Below are 18,188 nucleotides of genomic sequence, written 5' to 3' on the forward strand. Positions count from 1 at the left end.
CCCATCATTGGCTAATGTGTCAATCACTGTCATGGTAGCAGGCATCGCCAGATGGGACTTGTAGTCCCATCGGACGATGCTTGCACAGACCCCCGGACATCAGCACAGCCCCCCGGCAGGCCGGCACAGCCCCCCGGCAGGACGGTACAGACCCCCACAGGTTGCACAGACCACCGGCAGGCCGGCACAGCCCCCCGGCAGGCCGGTACAGACCCCGGGCAGTCCACACAGCCCCCCGGCAGGCCGGCACAGCCCCCCGGCAGGCCGGCAGAGACCCCCGGAAGGCCCGAAATGACGGCGCATCATGATGCGCACACACCGCGCATCATGATGACGTCAGGCTGTCAATCAACTTTGAACTTCCGATTCCGATGCCGACTTCCGATATTGAAAAAATATCGGAAGTCGGTATCGGAATTCCGATACAGCAAGTATCGGCCGATACCCGATACTTGCGGTATCGGAATGCTCAACACTACTCATAAGAAAAGCAGACACCTATTGCCGCTTCTCTGTTTCACCCGCAGAGCATCTGATGGTGACTTTAAGGTAAGCCACATTTATTGGATATGCTCGCATCAGAGCACACTTTCACTGCAATCTTGTTGGTGGTAGTTTGTATCTCCAAGTGTTATAGCTCAGTTTTGGTATGTAATGCTGTGATTTAAAACTAATTGATTGTTTTTTAATTCCCCACAGATTTCTTGCAACTGGAGAATCCCTTTCGTCACTGCATTTCCAGTACAGACTCGGGATTTCCACCATATCTGGAATAGTGAAGTACACATGCCGTGCACTGTGGGACTCCTTAGCTGAAGAGTTTTTACCAGAGCCCACAACAGAGAGGTGGATTGAAATTTCAGAAAAGTTTCAACAGATATGTCAGTTTCCCAACTGCTTGGGCGCTGTGGACGGGAAACATATCCGCATTGTAAAGCCAGCCGGATCGGGATCGGAATATTTCAATTACAAGAAATATTTTTCAATTGTCCTCATGGCCATCACTGACGCGGAATACAAATTTATTGCTGTTGATATTGGGGCCTATGGCCGCTCCAATGACTCTCAAGTTTTCAAACTGTCTGCCATGGGGCGTAAACTGTATGGAAACACCTTCCAGTTCCCACCCCCTAGACCGCTGCCGCAAACATCTGGTCCACCTATGCCATTTGTCTGTGTAGGGGATGAAGCCTTCCAGCTGTCAGAACACCTTTTGAAACTGTACAGTAGCAGAGGATTGTCAAGAACAAAACGCATTTTTAATTACCGCCTCACAAGAGCAAGAAGAATGGTTGAATGTACCTTTGGTATTCTGACAGCCAAATGGCGGGTCCTATTGACTGCGATCAACCTCAAGACAGAAACTGTGGACAAGGTGATCAAAGCTTGCGTGGTACGCCACAATTTTGTTATCTGCAAGGAACCCATTTCCATTGAGGACACCTCTGAAGAAACCACCTTGCAAGATTACCATGACATTACCACTAGAAGTTCTGTGACGGTTTCAGTAATGAGGGACAATTTTGCACTATACTTTATGTCACCTCAAGGCAGAGTACACTGGCAGGATGACAGAGTGTGAAAGATTTGTGCCCTTAACCAAAATTGTGTACCTTCTGTACCAACAGTATATACCTTTGCCAACCAAAGTTGGCTATCTTGTCATGGTCTTACTATTTTTAGCTTTAGGCCACAGGTGTGTAACTGGTTGTGTTTTATGCAAAGTATTTCACCTTTTAACAAAAGTTGTGTACATTGTTAGGAAATCACCAACAATAAACACAACTTTTTAGGTGAAATACTTTGCTTCAAAAACAACCAGGAACACAACTGTGGCAAAAAGCTAAAATTTACCCACAGTTACAGTGGGGAAAAAAAGTATTTAGTCAGTCAGCAATAGTGCAAGTTCCACCACTTAAAAAGATGAGAGGCGTCTGTAATTTACATCATAGGTAGACCTCAACTATGGGAGACAAACTGAGAAAAAAAAATCCAGAAAATCACATTGTCTGTTTTTTTTTTCATTTTATTTGCATATTATGGTGGAAAATAAGTATTTGGTCAGAAACAAAATTTAATCTCAATACTTTGTGATATATCCTTTGTTGGCAATGACAGAGGTCAAACGTTTTCTGTAAGTCTTCCCAAGGTTGCCACACACTGTTGTTGGTATGTTGGCCCATTCCTCCATGCAGATCTCCTCTAGAGCAGTGATGTTTTTGGCTTTTCGCTTGGCAACACGGACTTTCAACTCCCTCCAAAGGTTTTCTATAGGGTTGAGATCTGGAGACTGGCTAGGCCACTCCAGGACCTTGAAATGCTTCTTACGAAGCAACTCCTTCGTTGCCCTGGCGGTGTGCTTTGGATCATTGTCATGTTGAAAGACCCAGCCACGTTTCATCTTCAATGCCCTTGCTGATGGAAGGAGGTTTGCACTCAAAATCTCACGATACATGGCCCCATTCATTCTTTCATGTACCCGGATCAGTCGTCCTGGCCCCTTTGCAGAGAAACAGCCCCAAAGCATGATGTTTCCACCACCATGCTTTACAGTAGGTATGGTGTTTGATGGATGCAACTCAGTATTCTTTTTCCTCCAAACACGACAAGTTGTGTTTCTACCAAACAGTTCCAGTTTGGTTTCATCAGACCATAGGACATTCTCCCAAAACTCCTCTGGATCATCCAAATGCTCTCTAGCAAACTTCAGACGGGCCCGGACATGTACAGGCTTAAGCAGTGGGACACGTCTGGCACTGCAGGATCTGAGTCCATGGTGGCGTAGTGTGTTACTTATGGTAGGCCTTGTTACATTGGTCCCAGCTCTCTGCAGTTCATTCACTAGGTCCCCCCGCGTGGTTCTGGGATTTTTGCTCACCGTTCTTGTGATCATTCTGACCCCACGGGGTGGAATTTTGCATGGAGCACCAGATCGAGGGAGATTATCAGTGGTCTTGTATGTTTTCCATTTTCTAATTATTGCTCCCACAGTTGATTTCTTCACTCCAAGCTGGTTGGCTATTGCAGATTCAGTCTTCCCAGCCTGGTGCAGGGCTACAATTTTGTTTCTGGTGTCCTTTGACAGCTCTTTGGTCTTCACCATAGTGGAGTTTGGAGTCAGACTGTTTGAGGGTGTGCACAGGTGTCTTTTTATACTGATAACAAGTTTAAACAGGTGCCATTACTACAGGTAATGAGTGGAGGAAAGAGGAGACTCTTAAAGAAGAAGTTACAGGTCTGTGAGAGCCAGAAATCTTGATTGCTTGTTTCTGACCAAATACTTATTTTCCACCATAATATGCAAATAAAATGAAAAAAAAACAGACAATGCGATTTACTGGATTTTTTTTTTCTCAGTTTGTCTCCCATAGTTGAGGTCTACCTATGATGTAAATTACAGACGCCTCTCATCTTTTTAAGTGGTGGAACTTGCACTATTGCTGACTGACTAAATACTTTTTTTCCCCACTGTATATACCTAGTTTTGAATACCATTTTACCTTTTAAATACCCTGTATTTAACCTTTTTGGCCGCAGAAAGAAATGACAGACAACCAGTGTAAAATAATTTAACTTTTATTGAAAAATGTTTTTTTTAGTAAACTGTTTTTAAATTTTAAAAAACTTTTTTAATAAAGCTTTGAAACCATAAAACTGGTCATTTTTATTAAAATACACACATATTATAAATCTGTGTAGTGTGGGGTGGAAATACTGCTGGAGGGGCTGCGGGACACTTCGACACTGGGAGTGTGGAGAGAGGACTGGGATCGTGGTGGGGAAGGAACAGTTAGAGGTGAAGGTGTGGAAAAAGCTACAGAATGGGTGGACATGTGGGAGGCAGAAGAGGTGGTGGGCGGTGGAGTGGAGGGTTGGGCAGGGACTGTAGGAGCAGATGATGTTGATGGCAAGTTGTATGGGGAAGGAGTTTGGTATGGGGCAGGTTGCTGGAAGTGGGGAGATGTCTGGTACTGGGGAGGTTGCTGGTACTGGGGAGGTTGCTGGTACTGGGGAGGTGGATGGTATGTAATAGGAGGGGGAGGATGGAAAGTGGCTGGAGGGGGTGCAGGTGGAGGAACTACTGGGGTGGGAAGAGGAGGTTGGGAGGTAACGTGCTGGAGAGCACCGTGGCATGAATGCATTACATGCATCTGCTGGGTAGGAGATAGCGTTTCCATGCGCTCCACAACAGACCTGAAAAAGGTGTGATTTGGCAAAGATCTTGCTTCTGAATGCATGGTTTGCAGAAGTGTCTTCACCTCCAGAATGCTGGAGTTGATCTGCTGAAAGCCTGCGGACATTTGCTCTGAAAAGACTTTTAGACAGTTCTGGAAAGATGCATTCAGATGCAAGAACTCTGGCGCATAAGTCTTTTCCTGACCTCTCTGCCGCTGCCGCACAGTACCCGCAGGTGTACTAGAGGTGGCAGGGGCAGAAGGGTGGGGTAAAGGGAAAGCGATCTCCTCACCAGCAGCTTCATGTAATGTAGGCGGCCACGATGCTCCTGTGCTGGTGGATGGGACAGAGGGGTCGAATGTGTGGGAAGGCTGTGAAGATGCAGATGTACCGGGGCGGTCGAAGTGTCCCTCGGTGCCGGTCTCCTCAGGGATCGCCTCAGAAGGGTCCAACAGTGCAGGCTCCCGAGTGCTGCTCACCGTGCTGTGGAATAAAGAGAAAAAAAAACAATTAAAAAAGTGACATGGCATGGCCCTGGCTGAAAAAAAATTGTTACATCTAAACATTTTTTTTTCACATGTGGTGTGTAATATTTACCTTCTGGTGACCATTGTATCCCGGAGGAACGACAGGGCTTGTGCGTACTTGTACTTGCTCCTGCGTCCTCCAGATCCACTCGGGGCCCGCATCTCTTTATTGAACTCCTTCTTGAAACGATCCCTCACAGACCGCCACCGCTTCACAATTCTGTCCCCTGAAACGAGAAAGGAGTGGTTAGTATACAACATCAGTGTTTCCCAAACTCCAATCCTCGTGGTCCCCAGGGGTCATGTTTTCAGGATTTCTATAGTAAATAGAAATCCTGAACACATGATCCGTGGGGACCACGAGGACTGTTGTTCGGGAAACACTGGTTTACATCAAGCAACCGGTACTGTATATACTTACGCTCTTTAATCTGGGCCCGAGCATCGAGGTCCTCCCAGCGGTCCACAAGGAGCGAACAGATTTACTCCCAGAGTCGTCGGGTAACGATCAGGTCAGCGTGGCGGCGGTCAGCCATATTCCAGAGCGGCTCCCTTTCTCTGACGAGATCGATGAGGTGGTCCACATCGATTCCTCCATCCTCACCGTCAGAGTCGGGAGCACGCTGTGAAGGCTGTTAAAGAAAAAGACAAAAATAACATAATTAGCCTCCACAAAAGAAATGAAATAAAAAGTGCAAAAAAACAAAGCAAAAATATTCATACTTACACGCTGGTGACCGCCGCATTGCTGTCGCCGACGACCCTGGGAGGCACTGCGAGGACCTCTTGGCCGAGCACCAGATTGGGAAGACTAGAGAAGAAAACAAAAAATGTTATGTCTTTGGATGTAGGCATTTGTTTGCTGTGTGTGGTCTGTGTAGAAAAATATATATATATATATCTTCTTGCACGGTTGAGAATCAAAAAGTAAAAGCAATGTTGAGGATAAAATAAATCTTGTTTTTAATTGTTCATTCAAAAAGTGATTACAAAAATGAAGAAAAGTAAGTTCATGACATGCAATAATTATTTGAAGAGAAAACGAGCATTGTTCTTACATATAGTCTTGAGCAGTTGTGTTGTCCGGGTGTTCGAGAGTCTCAAGGGATATGAGATCTCCTGAACAAGAGTTAGGCCGGCTTATATACTATTCTGACCTATAAACTACAACCACATATGGTGGCTTGCCACTATGTTCATAAGTTCTTCCATATTAAGTGAACCCTAGTTATTTTAACAATATGCATACAGTTATTTATGCATTACCTTAGTCTGAGATATTTAAGCCTAAAGTCTGAGATCTTTAGAACCATTCATTATCTCTAAATAGTCACATTTTGACAGCTTTGACTATTTTGACCTATACATTTGACAAGAGAGACAGCTGTGTGAGCCAAGGCACTCAGAATAAGTCAGTCACTTCTCTAAAGTAAGCAGAGCCTGTTAACTATTCTGTATGAGAGAATTAATCTATATATTTTTTATTATAGAAATACTGATATTTTACAGTCCCCCCTGATTATGATTTGAGACATATCATAATCAATCCTAACTCATTCTCTCACCATTCGTATCACATTCATTCTTTATTCTGAAAACCTTGTATCACCATCTGCCCTGAATGTCATCTGAATTTTCAAACCTATTGTAAAAACAAAAATTAGATCAGAGAGTTATATTTTTTCGTTTTAACATCTCTCTTAAAATATCATCTTCCTTTTTCATTTCTATCTTTATATTCTTATAAATTCTCCTAATTTTACACATAATAATTATTTGATATATTATACACAGCAAAACTATGATAAATAAAATAACAATCGGATTAGACAATACATTTCCTGCTGCCATTTTCGCTGAAGACTGTGACCAACTAGTTACAGATTTTCCTAAATTTCTCCACCAAGATGACCCTGACATACTCGTCCATTCATGTTCAATATCATTTAGATTACCTTGTTCATGTCTAAATACAATTTCAGCTTCTTTTAATTGTTTTGTCAGCAGATTTAATAAACCCTTGTCTTTCTTTATTTCATTTGTCCACAAATCCCAAGGAAATTTATTGACTTGTGACAAATTGAACTGGATCGGAAGGATTTTCAGACGTCTTGAGCTTATTGACATAATATTAATACTTCCTTCCTTCTTTGTGAGAGTTTTAACACTTCCCTCAATACAATATAAACCCATTGTCAGATTTTCGACATGTACACAAAATGAGAAGAATGCAGAAACTGCTTCTTTTCCTGACATGACTTGGAAACAAGTTTTGTTAGCGCTTACTGGTGTCACCAAGTCATGTATCGTGTGGACATTCTCAACTCTGGCATGACAAGAAGTATGATTATGGAAACATGAATGATAAATGACTTTATCCTGTCCAGGTAGACACATTACCTTGGAAACAAAATTTAAGCATGACGAAATGTCTAATTGTTCAATGTTTGTACCATCAAATGCAAAATCTGTGTACTGTAATTGATAATATAACAATTGTGTAGGGCTGACAGGAATTCCCAGAACACCTATAGGAACCAGGGTTTCTTCTCTTCCTGACACTGGAATCAGTGATGTTCCTACACAAATGTTCTGTTCACATCCTAACCACTTATTTACCCACAAATCTGTATGGTTTAACGCAAAGTTATATTCTATGGGCAAATTTCTTATTAGCCCTAAAGGGGTAATTCCACTTTGTAAGGCTTGTGCAATCATTTTCAGATTGGTGGAATATTCAATCTGAATTTCTAGACATGTTTTGGCCACTTGAGATTCCTGTTCACTTTCCATTAAAGCTAAAGTAGCATCTTGAAGATGTGATACAGAAGATCCCAATACAGTAGCAGTGTTCAAAACCATCTTTTCAAGGACTTGATTCAAGCTTTTCTGAATCTTTACCCCTTTTCCTCCAATATACCCAATATTTTCCAGATCTGATTTAAGTGTATGAATGTCCATAGTGTTAATTAAACTTCCTACTGTTCCTAATCCCCCCAAAATACCTTCTAACACTCCCCTCTTACTCCTAACCTGTGTTGAAGTTCTTTTCCCAAACCATTGTTCTATTCCCATCTCCATGTTAGTGAGATGTGGTTGACACTGGGGATATCTAGAAGAGATTTTCCAGTTAGACATGTTAAAGGTCCATACCATGGTCAGAAACACTCCATCTCGTAACAGAGGTTTAGTTTGGAACTGATTGATCTGAAAAGGAGTAGATGGTTGAAATCTTGTCTGTGTGCATACATTATCTACTGCTGACCATATATTTACCTTTACATCTCTACATTGTTTGTAGTTATATTTCGTTAAAATGCAACATTGGTAAAGTCCAGAATCCTTAGGAGATGGATTATCTACAGAAAAAATAAAATCCTTATTTAACCATCTCACGTTACCGGATTGACCTCTGTGTATAACATTTGTTGGACCATTTGAAAAACTTCCCAAAAATGATTTATCTTTGGTCCATATTAACAAAGATTCTGAAGGTAGCTCTAACCTCGTGCTGCATTTTAGTAATAAAGGAGACATATTTTCTTGACTATATACTGCTTGTGGTGTAACCCTTACTTCTGGAGCTATAGTATTTGAAACTGTAAAAACTACAGATACCTGTACTTGTACTGGTTCTCTGGTTATCTGAAAATTCCATGTTTTTACCCAATCCTCGTCTCCTTCTGTAATAGAAAGAAATGCAGGATCTAAAACTTTCCCAAAAAGTTGTGTCCTTAACCAAGCATCTGTTTTGGATGTTTCAACTTTCCCTTTTGCGATCATATCATTTGTAATGTCGCCTGACCACACAGCTTTCTCTTCACCTCTTATCTCTATATTCCAGAATAACACATCTGTAGGACTACATTCCCATGTGCCTGTCTTATTATTGTGTATATAATCTCCTTGTAACTGTGTGAACTTCGTCTTAGGTCCTGTGGCTGCGTGTAATATTATGTCAGTGTCATGTATGAAGTGTAGCTCAATACAGCATTTTGCACCAAAACCCATGCAAATGTTTCCAGTAATATCTACTGAATCGTCCGGTATGTCCTCATCTATTAAGCTTTGTAGATTCGTTCCTCTTGGTTTCCTTGGATGTAAAGTTCCTTTGAAAAGTTCCTTCACTTCACTAGTATTTGTTCCATGGTGTGAAATATCTTCAGCGTAGATCACAGTTGAAACAGTACAAAACAGCAGAAATGTGATTCCCATCAGATAGTAGCTTTTCCTGGGAAATGTCTTTTTCTCCTGAAGGATTGGTGTTGAATCCCTTCCGTCAAAGACGTGGAGTTTCATATTCCAGTTCTTATTGGAATCCATTTCTTCCTAAAAGAAATGCAGTATCATTATTTTGCAATATACAGTTTGCATTGATCAACATGTACCCACAATTTTTGTTGTCTGCGGGTATTTTTAACCACCTTAGATGCTCGTTGCACAAGTATCATCACTTGTCCCATGGTTTCGATAATTTCAAAGGGACCTTCCCAATTACTTTCCCAAGGTCCATTCTTCCTGAAAGTTTTAATCATCACTAGAGCCCCTTTCTTGAATTTGGATACGTATGGTGGCTCCATTCTCTGCATTCTTGATGCAGCATGTGGAAGAATTGTTTTCAAATTTTCCTGCAACAATTGCAACCATTTGGACCTTGCAACAGCATCTTTTTGTGGTGTAGACAAAAATGGTTCATGAGGAAAAATCAATGGCATTTTTCTTCCTGCCATCAGTTCAAAAGGAGTAAACTGAGTTGTGGCAGAGGTTGTTCCTCTTACACTCAACAGTACAAAAGGTACTGCATCAACCCAAGTATTACCTTTGTCCAATAACATCTTGGCAATTCTGGATTTTATTGTTCTATTCATCCTTTCCACAATACCAGCAGACTGTGGATGGTAGGGTACATGAAACTGCTGTCGTACCCCTAGAATAGCACAAACGGCTTGCATGATTTTTCCTGTAAAGTGACTTCCTCGATCAGAGGTGATCATTCTTGGGATCCCCCAAGTACAAAAGACATGATTAACTAATGCTCTAGCTGTAGACAAAGCATCATCTTTCCTGACAGGTAAAATTTCAACCCACTTAGAAAAAACATCTACTACAACCAATGCATACCTGAGACCATTTTTACCTGATGGTAACGGTCCAATGTAGTCGATTTGTAACGTAGACCATGGACCATCTGCAGGTGCGATTCGGAGTAGTGGCGGTTTCTGTCCTTTTGGTCTTGGATTAATTTGGGCACAAATGAGACATGATTGAACAACACTTTGCACTGTCTCTTCCATCTTTTCCCAGTAAAATTTCTCTCTGAGAATGCCTAACAATTTTGTTGGCCCAAATGACCCAAACTTTCATGATTGTATTTTGTGAACTCAACCTGCAGATGTCTTGGGACAACAGGACGCAACTCCCCGTTTAAGTCATGACACAAAACCCCGTTTTCACAAACAAAGGGAGGTTTTGGATCAACCCGGGAAGCAACAAGAGATGAGTCTTTTTCTTGTTCTTCCGCAAAAGAAGGGATATGCGTGTCTGTTCTTTGAACTGCTGAAACCTCGAGAGGTTCAGGTTCAAACACCTCTTCTCCTGTCAGGGCTGCCTCTTTGGCTAGCATATCTGCGGTTGCATTTCCAACAGATAATTCATCATCAGATTTTTTATGGGCCGGAACCTTGACAATAGCAAAATCATTAGGGTTTTTTGATGCTATCCTGAAAATTGTCTTCAGTGTGTCACTGTGAACAAGAGTCTTATTAGATGAATCTACATAGCCTCTTTTTTCCCAAACTGACAAGTAATCTGTCAGTGATCTTACAACATAAGAGCTATCACTGTAGATCACAATGGGACACTGATCATCTGCTTCATTCAGCTGTAGTACCATTTTTACTGCTTCTAGCTCTGCTCTTTGAGCTGAAAAATGACTCGGTAATTTGTGCTTCACAACCTGTCCTCTGTTGGGATAAAAAATGGCATATCCTGAATAATAGTGCCCATCTGAATAGAATCTGGAACCATCTACAAAAATTGGTTCGTCTGTTACCTCTGCTTTCCGTCTGAAAAGTGATGGACTTGGATCCTGAAAAGACTGTAAACAATCATGAGTTTGTCCTTCATATTGCATCAGCTGAGGAAGAACATATTTGGCCTTGTAATCTACCTCAATTTGTTTGGGAGACAATGACAATAACCAATGAGCAAATCTCTGATGTGACACACCTGGGATATTATTCTCAAAGAGAAGTTTTAGTGTAGAGTGAGGAGTTTGCAAAATGATTTTGTTGAACCCGACAATATGTTCGGTTGCTTTGACTGCAAAGTACACACCTACCAAGTGTCTTGCACAGGTCTCAAAACCTTTTTCAACAGGTGAGAGAAGTTTTGAAAAATAGCCCAAAATTCTCCACTCTTCTCCCTGTAATTGCAGTAATACAGCAGAAACAGATGTTCCTGATGTATGCACTTGCAAAGCAAATGGAGCCGAAGGATCTACTGTGGACAAAGCAGGTGCATTTTGTAAATTCATTTTCAATTGTTCAAATGAGGTTTGCTGTTCATCACCCCAAGGACCAAAGTAATCACTGTTTTCACCTTTCAAAAGATCATATAAAGGTCTGGCCTTATCTGCAAAATTCTCAATGAAATCCCTTGAATAATTCATAAGACCTAAAAAATGTCTCAATGCCTTGTGTGATGTCGGAATTGGTAGGGAAGCAATTGCCTCAATTCTTTCCTGCAGTGGCCGCCTTTTTCCTGGACTCAACAGCACCCCTAAAAATCTGACCTCAGTCTGCATTAATTTGACCTTTTTGGTGTTCAATTTCAACCCTGCATCATGCAGCAACTCAAACAATTCTGTCAGAAGAGAAACATGTGTCTCTTTATCCTCTGTAGACAATAAAATATCATCCACATATTGCAGAATGCAATCAGGCCTCGAAAATCTGGATAATACCTTTGCCAATGCCTGATGAAAAACACTAGGTGACAAATGTGCTCCTTGAGGTAACCTGCAAAACAGATATTGCTCGTCCAAGAAAGTAAATGCAAACTTATACTGATAACTCTTTTCAAGAGGTATACTGAAAAAACCATTGCTAATGTCCAGTACAGAGAAGTATTTGGCCTTTGCATTTAACCTTGCCATCATGTCATGAGTATCTGCCACAATTGGCGCGACATTGGGTGTATGCTTATTGAACATCCGTAAATCCAATATCATTCGATAAGAACCATCAGATTTCAAAACACACCACAAAGGATAGTTACTTACAGAATTAGCCTTTCGGATAACACCTTGATCTAACAATTCCTGTATGATCTTTGACATAGAGTCAATTGATTCTGGAGGCAATTTATACTGACGCTGTGGCGGGGGATCACGCCCCTCCACATTCACGATAACGTCCTTCATTGTTCCAACCTCATTCCTGAACTGAGCCCAAAGAGAAGGAAAAAACTGTACAATTTCTGTCAATACCTCGTCATCATTAGTGTCAGGCCACAAATGGTCAGATGACACCACATCATTTAAGCAAATACTTCCAACATGGCTATAATCATTAGGATCAATGACTACCGGTTTACAACCATTGGAATCTTTCCAGATCACTTGATTTCCTAGGTCAACTACCCATCCGAATTTCTGCATAAAATCTGTGCCAAGTATATTTTCAGAATCACGACAATACCAGATGTCAATTTCTGTTTTGAAAGAACTAGGTATTTCCAATGTCACATTGGGAACTAAGGTTGCTTTAGTTCCACCTTTTCCACTGAAACCGACAATTGTACAAACTGGTGAATCTGGGTTTAGCTTCAAATCAAGGTTTGTAACACTTAACTGAGCTCCTGTGTCAATAAGAAATACAGTATTCTGGCCTGCTAAACTTACTTTGATAAATGGTCTTCCACAGTCATCCAATGTAACTCGAGTCACAAATTCCAATGGATGTGGTACAGGAATAGTCTGTGATTGTCAGAAAGATGAAGGAGATGGGAGAAGACCTGTGTCCTTTTTAAAAGACCTTGGAATTCTATCCCTTGACTCTGTTTCCTTCACTGTCATTTCTCTGATCTGTCTGATTAATGGTGCATATGGTGACTGTGTTTGTCTGTTGGCAGTATGAGCAGGTGCAGATAATTGTAATGCAGGTGCGGAAGGTGTGGTGTATGATTTTGGCATGAGTCCGTTTTCCCTTCCAAGCTTACCTGTTCCTTGTGTACCCATCTCTGATTCTGCTCTCAAAAATTTCCTGCACTGCCACTTCAAGTGTCCAGGTATACCACAAAAATAACAATGGATATTGTTCCTTTGTGTAGTATTTTTACCTCTATGCTCAATGTAATCCCTGCTCTTGGAGAATACCGTGGCTCTAGGTTTCAGTTGACTGTCTTCCTTCTCATGAACTACCGCTATTTTAGCCTTGACCTGATTTTGTTTCATGGATCTCCTTATTCTGTCAATAAAAACTGTTGCTTCTTGCAATGATGGCTGAGTGTTAGCCAATTGCACTGAGGCAGGATCTAAGTACTTGAACTTCTTTACAAAAAATTTGATCATGGATGCTGGCTCTTCGTGAGGCCCGAGATCCATTACCATCCTATAGGCCTGTTCAAACTTTACCAAAAAAGAGAATGGGTCTTCAGAAATATTTGTTTGTAAACTCCCTAAAATATCAACTGTAGGCATGTCTTCTCCAGTTGTAAACAATACTAATTGTCTAAGTCTGTCTTCTTTTGTACTATGTGCCATTTCATTCTCATCATTTAATCTGGGTGTGGTCTGTAATCTTTTTCCCATATGTGAAGGTAACCAAACTTTGAATATTTTATTCTTTTGCTCATCATTCAGATTGTATTTGTCTGTGTTTGATTCAAAAGTGTCCGCATTATAAAAGGCATCCATCTTATCATTGTAATTTGGAATGTCTTTTACAATTTTCATTAGCTGATCGTGTATTTTCAGATTAATGCGTGCTGCTCTGTCATGTAATTTTTTCCGTTGTAATTCTACTGCCTCTAATTCCTCTACTGAAGCATCTGGATCTTGCATATTTGGTACAAATGAAGAGGCAACACTGTCCTCCTGTTTACCTGTTGATCTTGTGTTAGCAGAAACCATTTTTATATCTTGTCGTAATTTAGACAATAACTCTGTCCTGGTATCTATTTGATCTTCCAATTGTTCTATATGCTCTGACAAAATCAAGCAATTTGGACAATCAAAGTAATCCCTGTCAGACTCTTGTGTGTCACCTGGTGTGTCAGTGTGATTAATGTCTTGTGTGACAATGCATGTTTTATAGGTGTTAGGTTCAGTTTTCTCAAAGACTAAGCTATTATACACATGGACTAGCTGCATAACATTCTGAAGTTTCCTTTGTAATTTTCTAACTGAGAAAAACCTTTTGTCAATTTTAACATTTTCTGCCTCACATTGATTATACAAACTAGACCATAATTGGGCATCCGTATGATTATGAACAAACTTGAAATCTATGTTACTTTTCTTAGCATAATCATGTATAAAATCCATTATATTTTTTTCTCACCTATTGAGAGTCTTTCCCGTCAATGGATGGTCCTCTGTGTCCTTATGCAATCCTCAGATCTCCGTCTGGATGAGACGCATGCAGCTCTTTACGATCCTCACCCGTCGTCTCCAGGTTCAGTGTGATCCTTGTGCCGTGAAATAGTGGAATTCCTGAGGAGGCTTGTACAACAGGTGGTTTTTAGCAGAGTTCGTGCTCCCCCCTTGCACAATCGAGGAAGGAATGCCAACCAAAATCAGCACAAAAGATCAAGCTGGCTCAGGCTCGCCAAAATGTAGAAAAATATATATATATATATATATCTTCTTGCACGGTTGAGAATCAAAAAGTAAAAGCAATGTTGAGGATAAAATAAATCTTGTTTTTAATTGTTCATTCAAAAAGTGATTACAAAAATGAAGAAAAGTAAGTTCATGACATGCAATAATTATTTGAAGAGAAAACGAGCATTGTTCCTACATATAGTCTTGAGCAGTTGTGTTGTCCGGGTGTTCGAGAGTCTCAAGGGATATGAGATCTCCTGAACAAGAGTTAGGCCGGCTTATATACTATTCTGACCTATAAACTACAACCACATATGGTGGCTTGCCACTATGTTCATAACTTCTTCCATATTAAGTGAACCCTAGTTATTTTAACAATATGCATACAGTTATTTATACATTACCTTAGTCTGAGATATTTAAGCCTAAAGTCTGAGATCTTTAGAACCATTCATTATCTCTAAATAGTCACATTTTGACAGCTTTGACTATTTTGACCTATACATTTGACAAGAGAGACAGCTGTGTGAGCCAAGGCACTCAGAATAAGTCAGTCACTTCTCTAAAGTAAGCAGAGCCTGTTAACTATTCTGTATGAGAGAATTAATCTATATATTTTTTATTATAGAAATACTGATATTTTACAGTCTGCAGAACATTGTTTTCTATGTGTTGTGTGTAGTGTGATGTTGTGTTTCTGCGTTTGATGCCAAAAACTTACCAATTGTGAGCCCACTCCAGGTGTCTGTCCACCCCTTCCTTCTTCTTCTGGGACCTCCTCTTCATCTTGTGATTCCTGTTTTGAAATAAAAGGCAATGAATAGACATATATTACAGAGATGATGGATTTTGGAAATAAAAACTTACCGTCAAACGCTGACGATGCGAGGGAGGGCTCCCAGAAGAAGATGTGCTGTCCTCTTGCTGGCCAGACTCCATGCCTGTGGGTGGTGTTACAGCTGCTGCCAGTGCTGCCAGTGCTACTGCTGCTGCATCTCTTGGGCGGCTGTTGAATAAAGAGAAACAAAGGGCCAATGAATATCTTGATATTCCATGGCCCTAGTTTGGAGGAATGGGGGATTTGATAATTACCATCTCTCATCTGCTGCTGGACTCCCCTCCTCAGCATGTTCCATTTGCTGCTCCATTTGGCGTGGTGATGGTGCTGATGGTGCTGCAGTGGTCTCCTGCCTTCTCCTGCGCCTGGTTGCTGTCTTGGGTGGCATGTTGGGTGTGGCTGAGGGTCCCACTGTCTTGCTTTTACATATGTGTCTTGTGGGCAGAGCTACTGAGCATGCTCAGACCGCATTGCGGCGCTCATAGGCTTTCTTGTGTGAAAAAGCCGGACGCGCCGGATCCGGCGTGTCCGGCTTTTTCGCCGGAGACAAAAAACGTTACAGTAGCCGTTTTTTCCAGACGCCGCATTGAGACACATTGCCGGATCCGGCGAAAACCGGATGAAACGCATGGCCATCCGGCGCGATCCGGCGCAAATGCAAGTCAATGGGGGGGAAACCGGATCTGGCATTGCATTTCGCCGGATCCGGTTTTTGTCAAAAGCGCCGGATCGCGCCTGACGGCGAAAACCTGATGTGTGAAAGAGGCCTAACTGTTGATGGGCCAGATGAATGGGTACATGGCTCGGTCAGTAATGGGTACCGACCTCCACTTCCACTCAGATGTCAGCATGGTAGAGATGGGGAGCTGCTGTAGTCTCACGGGCAAACTGAGAGTCAGGGTATTCAAGGAGTCCGAGGTCAAATGTTAGGATGGTCATTGGCAGTGGATTAATCTCTGTACAGACCAGCCCGTTCAATCGTTAATCAGCTGATTCATTTTAGCTTTCCAGACTCTGCAGTTGACCTGATTTCTTGCAGACAAAACACTCATGTGTTTCCTTCACATTACTTTTTTTGTGTAGATCTTGGCTTTTTAAAGCAGATTCTGCTTTTGATACTCCACTGCTGCTTACACTTTGTCTTTTGTATCATGCTTCTGCAATGTAGGCAGGTGCAGGAGCCACAAGATAACAGTAGAGTGGAAGCAGGACTGCACCTAAACAGAGCTGGCCTGCAGTGCAGCAGCAAGGCTACCACAGGTGGCAGCAGAATAGTCAAACAAGCTGGGTCAAATCCTAGACTGCAGCGCAGTACCAAAGGAATAAGCAAACTCACAGTCAGAAACAAGCAAGGGAATCAGCAACGGTTGGAAGCCGATAAGACAAAAGACAAAAGGCAGAAGCAGGTCAGGATACAAGCCAAGTCAAAACTAGGGAGTCAGCACACCAAAGGGAAACACTGAGTCAGGACGGGAATAAGGGAAAACAGAGACATGGGATCAGATAGCAAACATAGCAGGACCAATCAGAGCAATCAGAGTCAGCTACAGCAGCCCTAGGCAAAAACTATAGCTGACATCGCCTGCAGGAAGCAGCAGCGATAAATAGCAAAACTGAACCCAGACTGAGGCTGAGAAAGGTTAAACCCTATATGAATAGACCAGGAAAAAGGAAAAATAGGACTCCAACCCCAGTCTGGATCATGACAGTAGCCTCGTCTCAAGGGGGGGCCACCAGACCCCCAGGATTCCCAGGATACCACACATGAAACTCCCTAACCAATTAATCGGCATGAACTGATTGCGCCGGGATCCAGGATCGATCCTCAGGACCGTAGCCCCGCCAATGGACCAAATGCTGCAGGGAACTGAGGACTATGCACAAATCCACAATCTGTTCCACCTCATACACCATCTGCCCATCCACAGAAACCGGAAGTGGAGGGTATGGAGACGCATCAGGGGAAGGTAAGAATGACTTCAGGAGGGCATTTTTTACAACACATTGGGGATCCGAAGCGATGGAGGTAGATGTAGGCGAAAGACAACTGGATTGACAACCTCAATAACCTAATAAGGACCTATAAACCTGGGACTTAACTTAGCGGAAGGAACTTTCAGCTGAATGTTCTTGGTAGACAACCTTACTTTATCTCCCACCAAGAATATTGGTCCTGTAGATAATCTCTTATCTACAAACTGTTTATGTTTGCCCTGACCTTCCCCAATGTTCCTGTGGAACTCTCTCCATACCTTCCTCAGCCACTGAATGGCCGAATCAGCCCAAGGACACCCCGTGTCCATCCTGGAAAACTCACCAAAATTGGGTAAAAGCCATAATTATCCACAAACTGTACTTTTCAGCTACTCTTTTGACTGCATTTGCACTTTATCAGGTTGTGAATTGTAGCTTTGCCTTTAATTACCTTTTCCCCTGTATTTTTGCAATTTTGCACTTAAAAATATTAAATATTGTTCTTTTGCACGAAATGATATCTGTGCCTATTTTATGATTTTTCTTTTGCACAAGCACTTTATATATTTATGCTTGCACATCATATTTGTATATTAATCAATATATTAACTATCCTTTGGCTCGTCAAAAGAATTTTTCTGTGATTACATTACATCTTATATAGCCATACTATGTGCAATATATTAGGTGCAATTTGATCCCCAGTGTTGCCCTTCTTTTGGTATTTTGTTCCCATCCTCTCCTTTTTAGTGACTTTTTGAATTTTCAATAAATATTGTTTTAAATTTTATATTGGACGTTTCTTTCACTTTTTTCTCATCGTGTAATTACTTCATCATCCGATTGT

The 18,188-nt window shown here is 41.6% G+C and overlaps 1 protein-coding gene across 2 annotated transcripts; it reads right to left on the reverse strand.

Annotated features, from left to right (window-relative positions):
- Window positions 1-5,642: 5,642 nt before the first annotated feature.
- Window positions 5,643-14,550, reverse strand: LOC141063434 (uncharacterized). 2 transcript variants are annotated; one of them, XM_073557462.1, is made up of 2 exons: window positions 14,267-14,550; window positions 5,643-9,032 (listed from the first exon to the last, which is right to left on the reverse strand). In XM_073557462.1, the coding sequence occupies exon 2, from the start codon at window positions 9,024-9,026 to the stop codon at window positions 6,369-6,371; it is 2,658 nt and encodes an 885-aa protein (XP_073413563.1). In that variant the 5' UTR covers window positions 9,027-9,032; window positions 14,267-14,550; the 3' UTR covers window positions 5,643-6,368. The 2 variants fall into 2 exon arrangements, with proteins under 2 accessions (XP_073413563.1, XP_073413564.1); XM_073557463.1 differs by lacking the exon at window positions 14,267-14,550 and adding an exon at window positions 12,607-13,000.
- Window positions 14,551-18,188: the final 3,638 nt, after the last annotated feature.

Source organism: Dendrobates tinctorius, unplaced genomic scaffold (assembly GCF_039654945.1).
Source record: "Dendrobates tinctorius isolate UK_male_01 unplaced genomic scaffold, ASM3965494v1 ptg000250l, whole genome shotgun sequence".
Lineage (NCBI taxonomy): Eukaryota > Metazoa > Chordata > Amphibia > Anura > Dendrobatidae > Dendrobates > Dendrobates tinctorius.